The 20,677-nt window shown below is 38.0% G+C and overlaps 1 protein-coding gene across 5 annotated transcripts in view; it reads left to right on the top strand.

Annotated features, from left to right (window-relative positions):
- Window positions 1-20,122, top strand: part of FUT9 (fucosyltransferase 9) — a 56,865-nt gene extending 36,743 nt beyond the window's left edge. For 3 of the 5 annotated variants that reach the window (XM_028723002.2, XM_028723004.2, XM_077926151.1), the window contains exon 2: window positions 8,353-20,122. In XM_028723002.2, coding sequence (XP_028578835.1) covers window positions 8,353-9,437 — 1,085 coding nt within the window. In that variant the 3' untranslated portion in view covers window positions 9,438-20,122. Of the gene's footprint in view, window positions 1-1,772; window positions 6,693-8,352 lie in introns of those variants that run through there. The other 2 variants (XM_028723003.2, XM_077926152.1) reach the window with 2 other exon arrangements.
- The last annotated feature ends 555 nt before the right edge of the window (window positions 20,123-20,677 follow it).

The following is a 20,677-nucleotide window of genomic DNA, read 5'->3' as shown; positions in this document are numbered from 1 at the left end:
TTTCACATTGATTTTATCACAAGCAGCCGTTCGTTTCTAGAGCTGCTTGTGAAACAATGCAACCCGACCAGTGCACAGATTGAGATTACCCTATTCCTCAGATCACTCATAAATGGAAAGCTTTTTGATCAAGTGGTCTATAAATATCATAAATAAACGAATAAAATAGCAGGTGAACCACTGCCAGGATAGTCTCTTTGCAGATCATTTTGGCCCTGATTGCTTCAATGGCTTGATTTCATCTGCTGTATGTTGAGCAGATTGCAACGTAGCTTTCTATGCTGATTATTTAACAAGCATTGTTCCAGTTAATATCAAGAATACAGTGGCATTTTATTGAAAGTTGGACCTGTTCTTGGCTGGCTTTAAGAATGATTGAGACTCTTTAATCGAGTTGTGTGAAATATGCCTGCAGCCTCAACATTTATATCCCTGACAATAGCCATTTGTTTCTGCTTCACTGACTCCCAAAAATGGCAGCTTGAAAGAGAACATCTAATCCTAAAGCAGCCATAACTGCCTCAACTCTAATCCTAAACACTTTGTTAGGAGTAACTTCTACTGAATTTAACACTACAAATTATATGATCCAGTTGCCATTTCTGTAGTTGAAATTTCCCAGGCGATTAAAAAAACCAGGCACTTCATGATGTATTCTATTTTTTTTCCTGAAGGATAATATACACCGACCACTTTTACATAAAATTTTTGAGTTGGTCTAGCAAAACTTAATGAAAAGGAGGATATAAATTGTTTTTATTGTTTGGGGGCGATTTAAAACTAGACAGGAACATAGTGTATAATTATGAACTGTTTTTCCGTAAACCAAAGAAGAGCAACAGATACTTGGCATATTTATTGGGACTGGCTTTTATCAGAAACATAGCTAGGTGAAAACAGTACTGTTTTCCTGAAGGAAACTGCAAACTCATCTAATGAAGGGTAGCTGTTTGGAGCAGGCAGAATATTTTTCTAGATATCTATTGATCTTCAGATTGTAGTTGCTGCTGTGATTTATTTGTATGACAGTGTTTCAAATACTTTTTAAAATAGCCTTATGCTTCCGATACACTTGACATATTTTTAGAATTGTAGTCATATCAATATAAAATGCACATCTTTTCTTTTCTGGGAGTTGATAACGCTATACCTACTTTCCTAAAATACATAGGCATTTTAATTTACTACATCTCTCATACACGTTCCTATTGCTCAGGGCTTTTATTTCCTGCCAGAACTCAACAGAACTCAGTTCTGGTACCTCTCAGGTGGTACCATTGGTATTATGAGAAAACAAGGGATGTGTTCACGGTGAGTTCTGGCAGATCTTTTTCTAGAAAAATAGCACTGCTATTGCTGCTTGTGGCGGCCACCCTATCCAAGCTGTCATACAACCATTTTTCTTTACTTTCATAGTCTTTCAGGGGGAAACCTCTTACAATCCTTATTTATTATGTCTCATTCTGAAAATTTCTGTATTAAAAATGCAATAGTGCTGTTTTGGAGAAAGCTGCTACAGAAGATTCCTATTTACAATATAGATCTCCTATTGAACAGGGGTATTCAACATGGTTCCTACATATGCTGTTCCTCTACGTCATCTTCCTTGACTTATAGGAAGCAAGTGGTGCTGTGGTCTAAACCACTGAGCTTCTTGGTCTTGCCAATCGAAGGTCAGTGGTTAGAATCCATGTGATGGGGTGAGCTCCTATTGCTCTTTCCCAGCTTCTGCCAACCTAGCAGTTCGAAAGCATACCAATGTGAGTAGATAAATAGGTACTGCGGCGGGGGGAAGTTAAACGGCATTTCTGTGCACTCTAGCACTTGTCACGGTGTCCCGTTTCACCAGAAGTGGTTTAGTCATGCTGGCCACATGATCCAGAAAAGTTGTCTGTGGACAAACGCCAGCTCCCTCGTCCTGAAACAATATAAGTGCCGCACCCCATAGTCACCTTTGACTGGACTTAATCATCCAAGGGTCCTTTACCTTTTACTTTTTACCATCCCTGACCATTGGCCATGCTATCTATGGACGATGGGAGTTGTAGTCCACAATATCAGGAAAGCACCACATTAGCTGCCCAACCTGTGGAACTCAGGTAGCTATGGAATCTAGTAAAAGCTGTTTGCTATTAAACAAGTTGGCAAGTTGAATTTGACACATTTTTCTGTTGCTGAAGTTCTCAAATTTTGTCCTATTGAGCCTTGTCAACTCAGGTGAGGAAGAAAATTTGACTAAAATTGATTAAAATAAAAGATAATAAAGCAATGTGCTAGCTGACATATATAGTGCTGTCAAGCTTTCTGTGTACTGCTGTCCCAAGACATTCTGCTGCCTCAAGCAGAGATGCAAGTGCCCTCTCCATCTAACCAATGCTTTAAAAGTCTTATTTGCACGCTGCAGAAACCAGTTTAAGCTTTTATCTACTCTCCTCTGCCTGCCCCCAACTTCAAAATGTCACTTCACCTTGCTGCATGTCAGGACCAGACCTGATTATGAAAAAAAGAGACTATAGACATAATTGTTTGCCCTAAACTCTTAGGAAGGGCTTTTCTAACTGCCTACACAATGTTTTCTGGATGGAATTGAGTCATAGATAAATTCTACACAAGTTTGGGTCTTGAATAAGCTTTGCCAAATGCAAGTCTTGCAGCTGAAACTTTTTTGTTATGATCCTTTGTGTGAAGTAGATCTCATTACAAGGCAATGGGGAGGGGAACAACTTCATGGTGAGAAGAAGAACAAGAAAAATCATTTGAGTCCATCCTAAGATTTAAATGTGTGTTTTATTATGATGTGCAGATTTTTAGATGTTGATAGCTTCCCCATGGATTTACATTAAAATTCAAATCTCTGTCTAAAATTCAGTGGCTTCGTAATACACTGCACAACAGTTCTATAAGCAGCTTTTAAAAATTAATTTTATGTATGATTTTGTGCTGCAAGAAGTATAAAGCAAGCACTTGCTGACCTTTAATATTTAATCTTCTGGTTGCACATCATCATATTTTCTTCTTAGTACTTTTCTTTTTTTAGCTCCAGTACCAGAGGGATTCGGAAGGAAAATGAAAATTACCCCTTTACTGAAATTCATCAAAGATGCCTCCTCCATATTGTCATTCTAAAAAAGGACATTAAACAATATGATGAATCCACTGAGAGTATGTTTCCTTAGCTTTACAATGGAAGATTTCTAAATTGCTATAGAAGAAAACAATGTACAGTGGTAATGGGCTACCTACATGCCTGATCAGTGATGCAGCACACATAACACAGTAGCAGAATAGGATTGATTTGGAAATGTCAGTCTTTTGTGAGAGACGGGGCTTATAGAAAGGGAGAAAGAAATCAAGAAAATATTGAATGCCTCATCCTAAAATTGTATTAATTAGGATTGATGCAGGATATTATGAAATGGTTCTTAATGGCAAGAAATAACAAGGAAGATTTTCCAAAAAAGCAAGGAAGATTTTCATTTGAGCTGGCTCCTACATTGCTTATGGGCCTCACTAATTCCTCACCACACCCACCCTAGTACAGTTGTGTACCACATGCAAAAGACCGGAAAATCCAACCTGCCATTGTTTTGTGATTTTATTCATTGCATTTAAATTATTTACACCTTGCCCTTCACAAGATAGCTTCAATATGGCTTGCAATAAGGAGGCTGAAAATGTCATAAGATTTACAAAACAATAAAAACAGAATAAATATCTATATAATGATGAACACATATAAATATGAATACATATAAAAGCCAGTGGGCATGACAAGGAAAACATGAACATAAGTAAAATTTGGAGATGGCCATTAAATAGAACCATTCCCATGATAAATAGAAGATCATAAGAACCTACTGGAATAGTCCAGTGGCTCATGTATTCTAGCATACTGTTTTTACAGTAGCCAACCAGACGTCTATAGAGAGTCTGAAAGTAGGACCTGGAAGAGCTATCCCCTCCTGTGGTTTCCAGCAAGTAGTATTCAGAAACTATGAAAAAATGGAAACTATGACTGATAGTCAAGTTCCCAAAGCAATTGAACTGGTGATCTAAACTATATGGCCAAGTGTGAACTCTATCCACTGACCTTCGTAGATCTCATGTGTCAAAATCACAAGATTTCTTTTGGCATAAGGTACATTCTGAGGAAACAACCCTTATTGCTGATGGTCACACCTAAATAAACCATTGCTGATCCCTTTTTATTGGCTTCGATGAAATGTGAGACAAAAGTACAAATATGAAGAAAACTGAGGCTGTAAAACTGATATGTGAAACATTTTATCAAATTCTCTACAGGGATACAGCACTGATACACTATATCAAATACAGCCTGCAGGCTGTCCCTTCCCTTTTTACCAAAACTTCAGTTTATCCAAACTGTGGTTAGTTTTAACTACAATTTACTCAAGCGTGCCAACTTCAAACCTTTGTTTATGATGTAGGCTTGCTTCAATCAACAATGGTTAATCAGAACTTTGTGCTAAAAATAACTGCCATGGAAATGTGTTGATTATTCTTAGAATTTGTAGAAATTGCATTACAAAATACAGTTTATGACAGATTTGCCTTGGCAGCATGCCTTCCAAGAAAAGCCCTCTATTTTAGCTAAGAAAGGAACAGTGTGTAATCCTGGTGGAATAAAAGGAGAAATGGCTAGAGTGGTAAAACAACATCAGTTTCCCAATTACATATTCATGACTTTCACAAAACTCAAATTTAAAGTACCTTTCCAACTGACTTATGGGAGACTGATCATATTTAGTCTGGTTTTGAAATTGTATTAAAACTTTTCTACAGAAGCACGTTCAGTTTGCAAGGCTGGTATCAGAACAGTTGGAATTTATTCCATTTCATTTAACTTTATCAGCTAAGGATTATCCATCCAAAAAACGTATTTGGATGATAAAGCATTTTGTTCTATTTGTTATCTGAAATAATGTAGAATTCCAGTCAGGTATTACTATCTTTGGAACACTGGAAGTATAGAAGCTCTGCTGAGCCATCTGTTTTGCTCTTTAAAATGTTTAGGGGAGAGTTTTCCCTCAAAACTTTTTTCCTTTAGGAAACATTCCCACATTACCCTGTCTGCTATAGAATCCCTAAGCCTCTTTTCCAGAACCACGATGGATAGCTGCCTGCAATCATTAAAGGACCCATAGTTAATTCTGTAGTTACATTGAAGCTACATCCCTTGCTGAGGCTCCAATACTTTGGCCACCTCATGAGAAGAGAAGACTCCCTGGAAAAGACCCTGATGTTGGGAAAGATGGAGGGCACAAGGAGAAGGGGACGACAGAGGGCGAGATGGTTGGATAGTGTTCTCAAAGCTACCAGCATGAGTTTGACCCAACTGCAGGAGGCAGTGGAAGACAGAAGTGCCTGGCGTGCTCTGGTCCATGGGGTCACGAAGAGTCGGATACGACTAAACGACTAAACAACAACAACAACACATCCCTTGCGTCTGAAGGTGAAGGGAAAGCCATATCCCCAGGCTGGGTTGGAGGGAGGGTTAGGTAAGAGTAGAAGGGAGTGCTCTGCAAGTAGCACTGAGCCATGGATGCTGAGAACATGAAAAGCTTTTCTCATGCTTCTTTCCTCCTGCGACCCTCTTCCCAACTTCTCTCGCAACATGTGTGGTTCCTGTCCCTGTATCTACCACCAACCATTTAGTTTGGCTCCAGCTTCCATTGAAATCTTACCTTGGACTTGATTATTCCACACATATTTACAGTCAGTGCAACATTCATTGATGTTATTTGCAAGATCTACATTCTCAAGCAAATCAAAAGCAATTGTCTGTTATACACTCATAACATAAATGTATTGTTTGTTTTTCAAGAGCTGCAATAAAAATAGCTGTATTACTGAGCAGTAAATAATTTGATGTGGAAAAATTTAGTTAGCTTCCTTACAGATGATGGTGGCTTGTAAATTAAACCTTATGTATTAAACAATGATGTAGATCAAATTTTCATAGTATTTTTTAAGGGGGAGGGGAAGATTTTACATATTATAGTTTTCAATAGAAATGTTTGTAAAGACATTTAATATTATATGTTCTAGTTTTCTGGTTTCTGCGGTACCTTTTCATTATATTTGTTTGCTTTGATCTGTTGGGGTACTTAGCTTTATGTACAGTTGTTGGACATAATCTACCATTATTGGGTGCAATCAAACACCATTAAATTCAATGAGAGCTATGCTATTGACTTCAATCAAATGTTTGATTTCTCTCACTGTAATCACTAGTGAATGATCTGACTTGTGTGACTCATTCTCATAACAGAGCATTATTGATTTTTCTCTGTGGGACTTTTCTCTCCTGAATGTAAAGACACATTTTTCTTTCTCTTTCTTCTTCTGGATTGCCTTTTCTCCAGCAATCAATACACTTTACTAAATTTATAGAGTGTCTTGTTAAAAATAATTAGTCAGAACAAAATGAAGTTCTGCCTTTTTTACTCAGATTGTATTATCTTTTTGGGAAAACATAAATATTCAATAACTTAACTAGCATATCTTATATGATTCACACTGTATAAGAAACACAAATGTTTATGTTGTTAGGATGAATGAGAGAAGACAGAAACTCTTCGTGGAGGAATTTGGCATTTTTTTCATTCATTGAGATTCATTCTTAGCAAGAGGATTACAACCATGAGAACTTGTGTTGGCCTGCATCAATGGTAGAAATTTTCACAGTTTAACATGGTGGTGGGTGTGCAAAGTTAGCATTCACTGGGGCTCCCAGTTTGCAGCAATCAAAATTTGTTTGGGACATTAAGGGTGGTAGTAAGGTATAGAGACCAGGAGCAAAGTTTTGCACAAAGCAACAAGTATCTCTTTCCAACAGCAGCCAACCGGACTTGTCTCTCGTATTCTGAATTAAAGACTCCATGTACCTATCATAGCTAAGAGCTATTGATAGAAATCCCCATAAATTGAACTAAACCTTTCTGTAGAATTTATTAATTAATTAAATTGATCTTCTGTATCGAAAGAACATACAAAATGCATCAAACATAAGCAATAAGATTTTAATAAAAATCCCAATCACTGTGATTTGAGTATCCTGGGAAAATAATTTGCTGTGACTAAAATTTACTGTGTCTTTAAGCTGCCACAAAGACTGTTGTTTTTGCTGAAATAAATAAATAAAAGAAAAAATAATATTAGACTGTTTATTCGCTATCAGGTCATTTTACTCTCCTTCAAATCTTTCCATAAAATATTATATTAAACTTATTATTACTATTATATTTAATACATGTAAAAATGTAACAGCATGCACTTCCCTTACAAAGTTGGTTTATGGTGGGGAGGGGAGAGACAACATACTGAAAACTGTTGGCACACTAGCCTTTCATGATATGCTATGGTTGTCCACCCATCTACCATATTTTTTGCCCCATAGGACGCACCTAGATTTTTTGGGGGGGAAATAAAGGGGAAAAAATTATTTCCCCCCCAGGCACGGGGCTGGCGCGGGGGAAGCCCGAGCTTCCCCTGACCCCAGCCCCCAGAACAGGCTGCGGACACCTGACTGAAGCACGGGGCGTGCTCCGCAGCGCGCCCCGTGCTTCGGGCTGCAGGATGCCGCCCGCAAGCATTGCGCGCCTGGTGGGACCTCCCGCCGGGCGCGCAAGGCTTGCGGATAGCTTCCTGAAGCCTGGAGAGCGAGAGGTGTCGGTGCGCACCGACGCCTCTCACTCTCCAGGCTTCAGCGAAAGGCTGCATTTGCCCCATAAGACGCACACACATTTCCCCTTCATTTTTGGAGGGGGAAAAGTGCATCCTATGGGGCGAAAAATACGGTACTTTAGCAGAGTTTAATTCATTTCTGCTAAGGCAGCTGCTTGCAGGAATATTGAGGGGTTGTGGAGATAATGTTTGATAAAGGATTTCCTTGCATATCACTCCATCCATCTGACATATTCTCTATCCAAGGGGGAATATGGGAAGAAGTAACAGTAACTTAGATGAGATGTAAATTAGATTCCAATGTCCCTTGAAGTATTGATTTACGCTTATGGAAAGAGATGTGCCAATTGCAAGTATAGCTCAAGCAAATGTTTCACCTGCTTTTTCCTGATATTTTAAAAATTTTGCCAACAAAAAAACCCAACTCATTAGGAAATATTGGTGACTGAACTTGGAAAATCCTGCATGCTCTACCCACTGGTATTTATTTACTTATAGGATTCCTGAAGCAGATTTTTCTCAAATGGTGTTGTTCCACCACTTAGTGGAACAATAATGTATAATGTATGACATTGTTACCATAGGGTAACATTACAATAATTTAACGCTTGATGATGACTTCCTATTTCCATCTTCCCTTCACAGATCAAATTATGACATCATCACCCAAAGGAATTTTCCGGCCATTTCTATTTATCTTCATTGTGCTGGGATGCTTCATGGCATGTCTGCTTATTTATATCAAACCGACAAACAGCTGGATATCTGGTCCTATTGAATCAGCCAGCTCTGTTCTGAAAATGAAGAACTTCTTCTCCACCAAAAATGATTATATCAATGAGACAACTATTCTGATATGGGTATGGCCGTTTGGCCAGACATTTGATCTGAAATTCTGCCCAACATTTAACATCCACGGGTGCCATCTGACTACAGACCGCACACTATATAACCAGTCTCATGCCGTTCTTATTCACCACAGAGATATCAGTTGGGATCTGACTAATTTACCTCAGCAACCTAGGCCGCCATTTCAAAAATGGATCTGGATGAACTTGGAATCACCAACACACACTCCACAAAAGAGTGGGATTGAGCATCTATTCAATTTGACCCTCACTTATCGTCGAGATTCAGACATTCAAGTGCCTTATGGCTTTATGGTAGTTAGCACAAGCTCCTTTCCATTTGAAATGCCGAATAAAGAAAGACTGGTGTGTTGGGTGGTGAGTAACTGGAACCCAGAGCATGCTAGGGTCAAATATTATAATGAACTAAGTAAATACCTTGAGATCCATACCTATGGACAAGCATTTGGAGACTATGTGAGTGATAAAAATTTGATCCCAACCATCTCCGCTTGTAAGTTTTACCTTTCCTTTGAGAATTCTATCCACAGAGACTATATCACAGAGAAGCTTTACAATGCTTTTCTTGCTGGATCTGTGCCAGTCGTTCTAGGTCCTCCTAGAGAAAACTATGAGAATTACATCCCTGCTAGTTCTTTCATTCATGTGGAGGATTTTCTCTCTCCAAGGGACCTCTCAGAGTATCTTCTTTTGCTCGACAAAAATGATAAACTGTATGTTAGCTACTTCGACTGGAGGAAGGATTTTTCAGTGCACCTTCCTCGATTTTGGGAATCACATGCATGCCTTGCCTGTGACCATGTAAAAAGACACCAGGAATACAGGTCGGTTGGCAATTTAGAAAAATGGTTTTGGAATTAAACTCCTATCCCTTACTTGCACTTTACATATATATTTTTAAAAGCTAACAAAACCATTATTCCAAGAGATGATGGTGGGGGGAATCCCTCCAGAATATGTGAAATCTTTGTTTCCTGGATACAGAATATTCCATTTACACTATTTCTGGATCATTCATCCAAAACTCTCCTTACTTTCCACAGAAAGGTATCTCATTAAAAAAGACTAATGATGTCACGGACATTGGCCATGTTCTGTGTTGTTGACTTATTTGGAGAGGTGATCATTTTATTTTATATAGATGTGACTTTGAAAAGGAATTAAGAGCTGGCAGCCTGAACAGAAGTTTAATTATTTTGTTAAAGCAATCAGCGCTATGGTGACTTCTTGTTATATTTTCATCAAATGCAAACACAAATATCATTTTTTGCAATGTGTACTGAGAAAAACTGAGAAGTAACTTATGTGCACACTTATTAGAGATCTGTATGTGAAACTGGTGCACCATGGTTGCACAAATTATTCCTCCTGAGCCACTGGCATGCTATCTTATTTATATTTTGTTGGAAATCCTGCTATGTATATAGCTGGTTATGTGCACTGAATAGTAATTTATTGTTTACCATTTCTTTTTAAAACTTCCCCCCATTTTTTATTTGTTTGTAATACAGCAGTCACTGGCCAATACATAGAGTAATGGTGTTTACACTGGCTCAGATAGTTTCTTTCTGGGAGAAAACAGGCTTAGAAAAAAAATTAAAATTTCTAGCTAAGATTCAATATAGGATTCAAAGAAAAAATATTTGTGAGTTCAACTCTTTAGTGAAATACACATGTGACCTTCTATGCCATTTTATATACTGCGTACAAGGTACAGTTCCAAAAGCAGTTGTCTATGAAGCATGGAAGGCTTCTACTGAGTAAAAATAAGTCTAAAGACCCGTTCAGCTCATGGAACTAGTTTATTATTTGAAATCTGGCCTTGGTAAACAAATACATTTTTTTAAAAATGTGCATTTTCCTCCATCTACTCTAGAATGCTAGTTGATTGACAAAGTGAACATTTTCTATCCTTGGCGAAGTATTAAGTGACATGCTTTGAAACCACACAGTCAGAATTAAATACGAACTGAGTGCTTTGTTGAAATGAAGATTCAGAAGGCAGCAAATGAAAGTCTGTTTCCATTTGGGGACAAAGGAAGCAGCTTTATACCAGGTAAGACTATTTGTCCATCTAGCAGAGGCTGTTCATCATTTCAGGATGCAGAAATATTTCCACATCAACTGCTACCTGATGCTTTTAACTGGAGATCCCACCAGTTCAGCCTGGGGCCTTCTGCATAACAAAGCTCATGCTCCATTTCTGAGCTTGGTCCCTCCCATAAGCAATAAGCAATCTTTTTTGTTGTTGTTTATCTGATAGGACCACTGTTTCAACAGTAGGTAGATATTTTGTCTAATGCCTTGAAAAGAGTAAAAGATTTATCAGTTAGGTGACAATCATACCTGGGAGTAATCACCACTGAACTAAGTGGGACTTCTGGGTAGCTGGGTGCATAGAATTCTATTGTTAGCCTTGTATTTCTGACAGTTGCAAATTATCTACTTCTCAGATGTAACCATCTGACAATGATTCAGCCATTAGCAGGCTGCTATGATAGGAATATTCAGTCTCAGAAGTGATCCCTGAGCTGTGTGCACAATTAAGACAGTACTGGGACACTTACTGGTGGGAAATGTTTGAAAATTGCTAGATCAGGCTACAGCTGTTTTGGGCTTGAATTTAAGCCCATAGAATAGAGTTTCTCAGTGGTGATATTAATGCACCTCCCCTATGTCATTATGTTGTGATGATACTGCAGCCTTTTATTGGGGCACAAATATTTTAAGGTCAGAGATCTAAGCAAACATTTCAGTTCATATTTCTTTCTAAGTTGATGAATACAAATGCTTTTGATTACTTCATGTTTTAACAATAAACATAAAAGCATGATTATCAAGACCACAGTACAACAGAAGGCTGCAGAATGAATCATGAAGGCTGACAGAACCTTTCATCTGTTGGGAAAGTGAAAGAAGAGAAAGCAGGACAGCGACTAGAAGGTTGTCAATGTCTTCAGAGTTGTCAGTGTTCATTATCTTCCGAAGGGGTTGTGCATACAGTTTGGGAGTTGATGACAGATGTGGTGCTCCATGTTCTCCACACTTTCAGAAGGAATGAGCAGTAGCAGCCAGTGAGGTGAGGCAGCTTACCTGAATAGCTCTGGGGCAGAGCAGTGGGAAGATAGGGGCTGGCAGAGCCAATCCAGCACTTCCACCAGCACACCTGCACAGCCCTAACCTTGCTCCGTCCCTGCCCCAGCACTAACCAAGTAACCTGTAGCAACACTGGTGTTTGGATGCAAATCTGTGGCACTGCCCCACCACATTGGCCACTATTGTCAGTGAGCAGAAACCTGATTAAAATGGTGGTTTATTTTGATGGGCAATGGCAATAGAACATTTTGATTTAGTTGGATCACATTTATAAATGCCCCACATTGTGTGGACTGTTGGCACATAGGATAGTGAATATTAGGTGATGGCTTTCTACTTGCAGAATACTATTGCTCCTAAGATACATTGATCTACCTATATATAGCAAGTCCAATCCATGTGTTTCTTAATGTGTTTGGGGAGAAGCACCCTTCCTTCTGTTTCAAAGGGTTTAACATTGTCTCAGTACTTTGTGGCTAAAATCTATTCCTGTCCTTTTATGAATGTATGAATCGAGGGTTTCGTTAACACTAAATCAATGCAATAAAAAAGAACAGCCTTTTAGGCACTGAAAGTAGACACTTCCCCTGAGAGAAGGACTAAGCTGTTTGCTTAAATGTATTTTATTAAAAAGGTAAAAATTGTAAGTATTAGAACTGGGGTCCCTGGTGTGGTGCCCTCAGACACACACACTCTTGGTGCTCAGCAGGGGCCCCTGCCCATCCTATTGTACAAAGAGGTTTTTTGCTTTGTGGGAGGTTGGGTTGGGGCTCCTGTTCCTGTAAATTCCATCTACTTTGGGAGAAAGGAGAAAATGTTATAGCTGTTCTTAAACTCCCCATGATAGTGAATGGGGCACACAAAGCTCAATTTTATATAAAGTTGCTCAGAAATCAGATTGAAAAGGTGCACAGAACAACTCAGAAACAAATCATTTTTTTTAATGCACAACTACAAGATGATACAAAGCAGTTGAATTTGAACCTGCACCCATCTACGAAACTAATACGTCTTTGTGCACAAAAGTTGTGCTTGGAACTCTAAGGCTCACATTTCAGTATGTGATACGTTTACTAGTCAGTAGAATTCAAAATGAAGCATTACCTTTCTCATATTTCTCAGCAAAAAAAAAAAAAAAAGAGTTTTGGGGGCAAACATTTGGAATTCATTTTCTGTCAAGCCCTATTTGATGTCTGCCCATCAACAAAATTAGCAATCATATGAGAGGGAGAGCCAGCTTCAAATCCTCCTATCGTGTCCTTGCCCTTTACCATGCATGCATGTGAGAGCATGTCTGCAGAGGACACACCCTCTACACACATGGATTCTCCCCATGATGAGGGGAGATCTGGGTTCCACATTGCAGGAGAACCCTACATACTGTACGTAGAACAGGCCCCTTTCTACAGTGTATCAGGGCATAGCCAGCAAGGGCAGGATCAGCAGACATAGCCCCATTCTTTTTAAACAAGTATTGGGAGCACCCAAATAGGGCTACAGTGTTTGTACAACTATGCATTGTGATAACTCTATCTGTGATTCAAAATTCTTTTCCCCTGTATTTGTTTTATTTTCATCCATACCCAGTCTAGCAACTTATGTAAATATGTCCTTAGTGCTTTATTCTTATGTGACCTCTGGGCAATAAGGATAATGAATAATGGATAATCTTTAAGTGATAGATATTGTATAAATGAACCTTTGTTATCTGAAATATAACGTGGGGTTGCAATGAAACTCTGTGTCCGTTAATCATATGTAAATTGAGCTCATTTTTGTATGAACTTTGGACTTTCAAAATGATTTGCATGTTCCCCAGAGCATTTAGGCAAATGGTTCTATAATGCATCGATCTTTTCCATTTTCTTTGTTTGAGAAGATGGTAATTGTTTACCTAATATCTAAGTGATAAGACATGGCTGCAACAGCTTCCCCATTTATTTCAATGGAGGAAACAGATCTCGGCGTTCTTTTCTGAATGAGGAAGCATTCTGTTCATTAGAGCTCTGTTTGTATGCTACAGCAGTAGTTCCCAAACTTGTTTTCCCACAGAAGACTTAAAAGTTGCAGATTGTCTTAGCAGACTACTTAATGGTTTTTCTATCTGTTGTAGCCATCGTGCCATGCTGTGCTAGGTGCTCTTTGATTTTTAATTGCATTTAATTGCTTCTATTGTATTTTATTTTATTACAGTTTGCATTCCATACAATAAAAATAAAAGAAGCAACAAAAATACAATTAAAAATCAGTATGAATATTCAATGTGGGCATGCTACAGACCACGCAAGTGAAGGTCGCAGACCACTAGGAGTCTACGGACCACAGTTTGGGAATTCCTGCACTACATGAAGCATGGAACTCTTTATCAGGGCAGTATCTTCAAAGGTTTGGAAAATGTGACATTTAAGAACAAAAAGCTATTAAATTAGAGGGGGAAGCTGACACCTTTATTTCCAAGTGAAACTTTGATACTTCCCCTATGCACACACACATTTGTATCATCTGTGTATGTATTACCACTGTTTCAAAAAAAAAGCTCTATTGCGGGAAACTGTGAATCTCCGCTGTTCACCAGCATTAACATTGTTACACTACAAGAGAAAACTGATAATGTGCATGAATGTGATAGAATGAAATCTTAACCTTCGTTATCTAAAAGGGAAATCCTGGCTTGGATTCAGAGGTAGCTACTGTGAGCTGAATGGCATTTCTGCTCACATAAGGGAGACCCATGATTTATGTAGATTCCCTGCTCCATGCACTGTGTCCTGTGCCATATTCCACAGCATTCACAAACCTCAAAATTGGCTTTCAGTGGTGCTGGAAGCTGGAGTGAGGAGGTTGGAGTTCAAAAGCCCTGTCCTGTGAGTGAAACATTGTTCTCAGTCCTTAGGGCAAATTTTCTTTGAATGTGTACGTGTGTAATCAAATATATGGGCAATGTTTGTATGTTTTATGTGTTTTGTTTTGCTTTTTGGAAAGCAATATGCTGCAAAGCAAAGTGAAGGTTGTATGATCAAATCTGTGTTATTTTGTGTTGGGGAAATGAATCTAAAAGAGCATACCATGTCGTAATTTAGAACCTGAGCTCTCTTCTTTTGAGTCATATTGGCATTGCATTGTTTTCAATGGCAACTGATTCTGTCTTGTACTGAAGAACATATATTTGAATTGATAAACTAGATGAATTCCTTTTGCTTGTTCAAAATGTTAAAGTAGGTAGAGTAGGCTCTACCTTTCTGGTGCATAGCATAAAATCAAAACAAATAGCAAAAACCTAAGAGCAGATATCACACCTTGAACAAATCCCCCTCTACCTGCAAGCCCATGCATGCCCCTAAATCTGCTACAGAGGGTTAGGGGAACTCTCCAGAGCAGATTTGTGGGGTGCAAGGGTGATGAGAGGAATGGAAGTCCTGCTTCCATTGTGATGTCACTCTAGTTCTCTGAAGACCAGCAAAAACAGGCCCAGCAAAACCTTCAGTTGTAAGTTATGATGGACAAGGTCACACATGTTACAATTATGCTAATTTCAACATTCTGTTGATTGCTGGAATGCGTGAAACTACAGCAGACCAATCTCAACTCTGAAGGATGCTGGCATCTAAGGCAATTTTTCAAGGGTGTTGATAATTTCCTGACACAGCTTCTACCCTTTCTTCCTTATCTAGATCCAGTGCCTGCTGTGACATAATTTCACTGTGTAATTAGAAGCATTGCTGGCCCAAAATACTTTATCAGAACTGGAAATGTCCTCCCCACCCATAGGTGCATAGTACCCATCTTGGCAGTTGATGTGAAAACAAAAATCCCACAGAGCACCCCTCCTAGGGAGCAAATAACACTATAATTATCATCATATGCGGGAGGAATTCAATTGCATGCTCTTTTGATCATTCTTGTCAGTGTAAACATTTTGGCTTGCCAGATGAAACAATCCACCTCTTCACTCAGCATGCTCTTCTAGGAACTCACAGGTGTTTTAACAATGACATATGAGCAAGAGGGGGAAGAGATGTACAGTTGTGGTAGATGCAGATCTCCTGAAAAATCTAGTTCAGTCCCAAGGAAACTATTCTAAAGAGATTTGTTTTTAAGGTTTGGGGGTTCTTCATTAGGGGTTCTTCATTTACATGGTAGGGCTAATCCTGTTCCATATGTAAGGCTCCTGCTTCACTTCCATCTACCATTTTCATCTGCCAGTTGCATTTTACTGGAATATTTTCTATCACCTTTTTCCTTTCCTTTCATCTATTCAAGTTTTCATCCAAGAAATGAACCACAAATCCATAAACTACAATTGTAAAATGATATCATGTTATGGTGATACAGAGCACCATGTATTTAATTCAATCAAAACCCTATTCTGAGGTAGGAACTGTTGTATTATGAGCAGCTAAAACAAGCTGGGATGAAACCATGCTTTGATACCTAGGTTGTTATATCTGAACCAGGTATTGACTGGGGTACCATAGTATGCCATCATCTTAACTCGATTACACATTTTTAAATCATTATTTTTCCTGTTTTGGAAAAAAACAACGTATATCATCTCAACATTTCGAATATATTAAATTCTACCTTCACTGTATTGCAATGCATATATGAGTTTTAAACAACTTAATAATAACCAGCATTTTTCTTCTACTGCTTTATTGATGGAAACCTCCTTTCCCACCAATATTGGGTTATTAAAACACTGCTATCCATTAGGAGATGTTAAATCAGTTGCCCTAAGCACAACTTTTTGAACTACACTTTCTACTATACAACCACAGTGCCAACAGGTAGCAGATATATTTGAATACATTTATTTTAGCCTCTATGGAGTCAGATGCCATGGAGTTAAATGCCATTATATAAACACTTCTTCAGTTAGGCTTAATGCAGTGTGACATTTTCATTCCTTTTGTCCATAAATACCACAAAATGTTATCCATTATATTCCTATTCTTGTTCCATCCTGAGCAATTCTTCTTTTAAACTTCTACTTTCTATCAGTATCTGATATACTGTAGATAACATGCCTTTATTTATACTCATCATTAATATTCTTAAATTCTGTTTCTTTCCTCAAGCACTTCTCCATTAATTTATCTAGTGTGTCAATCAAAATAAGAGAATCACTCCTTTTTTTATTTTCCTAACAAAATCTTCATACGACTTGATTTTTCCTTCTATTACGGGCTTTGAATTTGTGCTTTCAAGAGGACTACTTTCCCCATACAACCTTTAAACCTGTAATCCTAAATTGCCTTTAAGTGGTGCAACCGGTACTGAATGCTCACATGCAAACTAGGACAATTTTAAAGCACGACTTTACACAATATGTGTTCCTATAGAAATAATTCCTCAGGAAAACAGCCTCCTTCAAGCTATCATACGTTCTTTTCATTATGTTATATGAAATTCATTGGGAGCTTGTGTCCCTTTATTCTTTTTTTACAGCTAACTCAAAGTACCATTTGCATGTAGTCATGGAGAGGCGGTCAGCATAGTGATGTGACAAAGCTATACAAAGCCTTTTGTTTTTTGGCTGATAATCCAATTGAAACCAAAATGGTTTTGATAGCTGTTTAATGTGAACTATAAATATATCACTTCAGTCTTTAGTGGCTAAAGATCTGATTGCAAACTGTTCATTCACTGAGGGCAATCAGAAGGGCCATACACTTGTTTTGGATGCACAGATATAAGTGAGCAGATCAGAATTAACACTATAGTGTTAATTGAAGCATATCAGAATCACTATTGCACATGCCAAAAAATGTATTTAAATGGGGGATATATATTATACACACACTGAGCATGTGTTCCAAAAATGGAGAATGTGTACTATAACATACTGCGGGCAGCTTTCCTACTTTCAACCAAGTATCCCATTTTTGGAAGACTATAAACTAGGGTCTGAAAAGCTACCCATGGTCTTCTTCTCATGGAGATTTTTTACTTCCCCTTTACACCACGTTTTGTCTCTCACTTACCCTAAAACGTCTTCTCTCAGGTCCATGCACATTGGTCTTTTTATATCACAGCCATAATTTTTTCATCCTGGAGTAACACAGTGTAGTAAGAATGAATTGCGAAAACATGAGCTTTCCTAAGGATGTTATTATTAGCAGCACTGGCAATTTTTAAAGTGCAGAGGTTTAAGTAGTTTTAGTCAGTGAAATCATTCACTATGTATTAGATGTACGCAAAGGATTTTGACAGTGACTGAGCCAATATTAGTACTGGCATAATTCTACTACTGAAACGAGAGAGACTTAAAAGTTCTTAATTTCTGGTTGATCATGCTTCTTGTGATTAATTCTACAAGTTAAACCTCCAACTTACTTTTCTAGACAATAAAAGAAAAAAATGATCAATTTTTAATCCAAGGGAGGCAAACGAATGCAAATGTCAGGAGCACTTACAAATGGGTGGAGGCAACACCTTTAGTAAACCCAATGGAAAATCCATCAAGCCTTCAATAGCAAATTGGGGGGGGGGGACTTCCTTTGTTCTTCTCTGACATGGATTGCAGAAGGAATTGCTGGGCCATTCCAACGTTTCTGTATTATGTCAACATGCAACCAGAAAGTCAATATTGAAATGTTACATCCTTTCACACATTTTAAATATTTCAAGGGCCAATTAATGGATGTTCTCTGTGACAACTGCTGTAAACCTATGCATATTTACTTAGAACTTACTGAACTCGGCAGGATTCACTTTTTCGTAAACATGCATAGGTTTGTGCTGTTAGTCTTAATGTGCAAACTTGTTTCCAGTGAATGAGCACAAAAGTTAAAAATGGGGAAAATATTTGTTATATAGGACTTCTTATATCTTGTATTAATGCACTGTAATTTTGCACTACTTTGTAAAAAACTTTAAAAATCTAAAACATGCCAAATGTACAGTATGTAAAATATTTTGCTGACTTTATCTAATTATCTTGTTTTTCTGAGTGTTAATGTGATGTATAATTAACTATTTTGACTCAAGCAACAATGACCACACCCAACACACCAATGGATTGTTTTAATTTTTATATTGGCTACTTTCATAAATCACTTTTTCTACTTATTTTTGTATTTTTCCATGTCTGTGAAATATATAACCCTTAGCTAACATTGATGTAGAATAGCAGGTTGCTAGAGAATATCTTAAGATACAGATCAGCATTTGAAACTGTGAGCCAAGATGCTTTTGAATTACGCAATCACTAGCTTGCCAAATTACTTGAAATGTCTTACAAAATGAAAAAGGGTGCTATTAGTCTTGCTGTTCTTTCATTATGATAGTGAATAATGTTGACATTTAATAAATATGTGTTGGTTAAATTATCAATAACTGATTATCCGGTGGAAGCTGGAACAGAGCTGAAAACAATAGTGAGCAGTCTTGTTTGCTGCACCATAACTCTTTAAATTGCATACTATCAAAAGCAATGATTGAACTCCACATGGTTTTGTCAAGAGGGAAAAGGCCGCTGTAGCATGTGCAAACTGAAGAATTTATCCAGTCATGACAATGTAATATCCTGGTTGCTGGGAAATGAAAGAGGGTATGGCTTATTCACCCACAGAGAGTGAAGCAGCTCCCACATCACATGCGTATGAGTTTGTAAAACAGGATTTTGGGTAAAGCAAGTACTTTCAGTATTAACAACCAAATTCATAGGGAGTTCAGAAGCATGGTTCAGTTTTCTGGTTGGGTGATTGGGTGAACTACTCTAGCCTTGCAGAAAGGGGTTGTTCCCTTTTTGTATTTCCTCCCACACCCAGCAATTCAGAAGCCAAGTTTTCATTTACTTGCATAATAATATTAAAGCAGGACTGCTTTATTATTCCAGACACTTGCACCATTGTGTTTATCATATCATTTATTGTACATAAATATAGGGAAATATCCAACAGTGATATAAACTGCAGTGGGAAATTATAGCTCACTTCTAAAATATACATTTTAAGAAGCCATGAAAGGACAAACGGCCTTGTAAAAAATGTGTATACTTTTATATTAATTACAAGTTGAAGGTTTCCTCTTTGTGCTCCCAAGTGTAACCTCAAATAAAGCCAGGTTTCCTGTTGTTTGGATTACTATTTTGCCACCTTAATATGTGGAAGTATAAATATGTGGTTGCATTTCCCCCTCCTCCTTTATGTTGTGAATTTCTGTGTGTCTGATTATCTGTGGTTCTGTTTATGAAAACATATTACATGTGACAGTCTGCAAAACTCCCTTTTGTGGAATGCCAGGGAACTGGAACTGTAATAAAGACTTCAATGATGTGTGGAATTTTATTTTCCGCAAGTTTTCAAGCACTTCATTGATTTTTTAAAAGATTAGCACAGAAATTCTCCCCAGAAGATGATAAACACTGGATATGTAAATAGCTATCAATATGTGTATAAAGTTGTTGTAATAGGTCTATTTAAAATAAAAGACACAATTTAAAAGTACTTTTTCCTTTGTGTTTGATTTATAATAATATAATAATAATAATTTATTATTTATACCCCGCCCATCTGGCTGAGTTTCCCCAGCCACTCTGGGCGGCTCCCAATCAGTGTTAAAAACAGTACAGCGTTACATATTAAAAACTTCCCTGAACAGGGCTGCCTTAAGATGTCTTCTGAATGTCAGGTAATTATTTATCTCTTTGACATCTGATGGGAGGGCGTTTCACAGGGGGGGCGCCACTACCGAGAAGGCCCTCTGTCTGGTTCCCTGTAGCCTCGCTTCTAGCAATGAGGGAACCGCCAGAAGGCCCTCGGCGCTGGATCTCAGTGTCCGGGCTGAACGATGGGGGTGGAGACGCTCCTTCAGGTATACAGGACCGAGGCCGTTTAGGGCTTTAAAGGTCAGCAGCAACACTTTGAATCGTGCTCGGAAACGATCTCTGCCTGTGATTCTGATCCAAATCTCACTTGATTTGAAATAAAGATTGCTTTTTGTGTCCAATATTTTCAGTGGAAATGTTCTATATGTGATCTGAATAGAGCTATAATTTATCT

The sequence above is a fragment of the Podarcis muralis genome, chromosome 3 (genome assembly GCF_964188315.1).
Source record: "Podarcis muralis chromosome 3, rPodMur119.hap1.1, whole genome shotgun sequence".
NCBI lineage: Eukaryota > Metazoa > Chordata > Lepidosauria > Squamata > Lacertidae > Podarcis > Podarcis muralis.
Note: the sequence above shows the minus strand (reverse complement) of the source record. Positions and strands in the feature narration are given on the sequence as shown.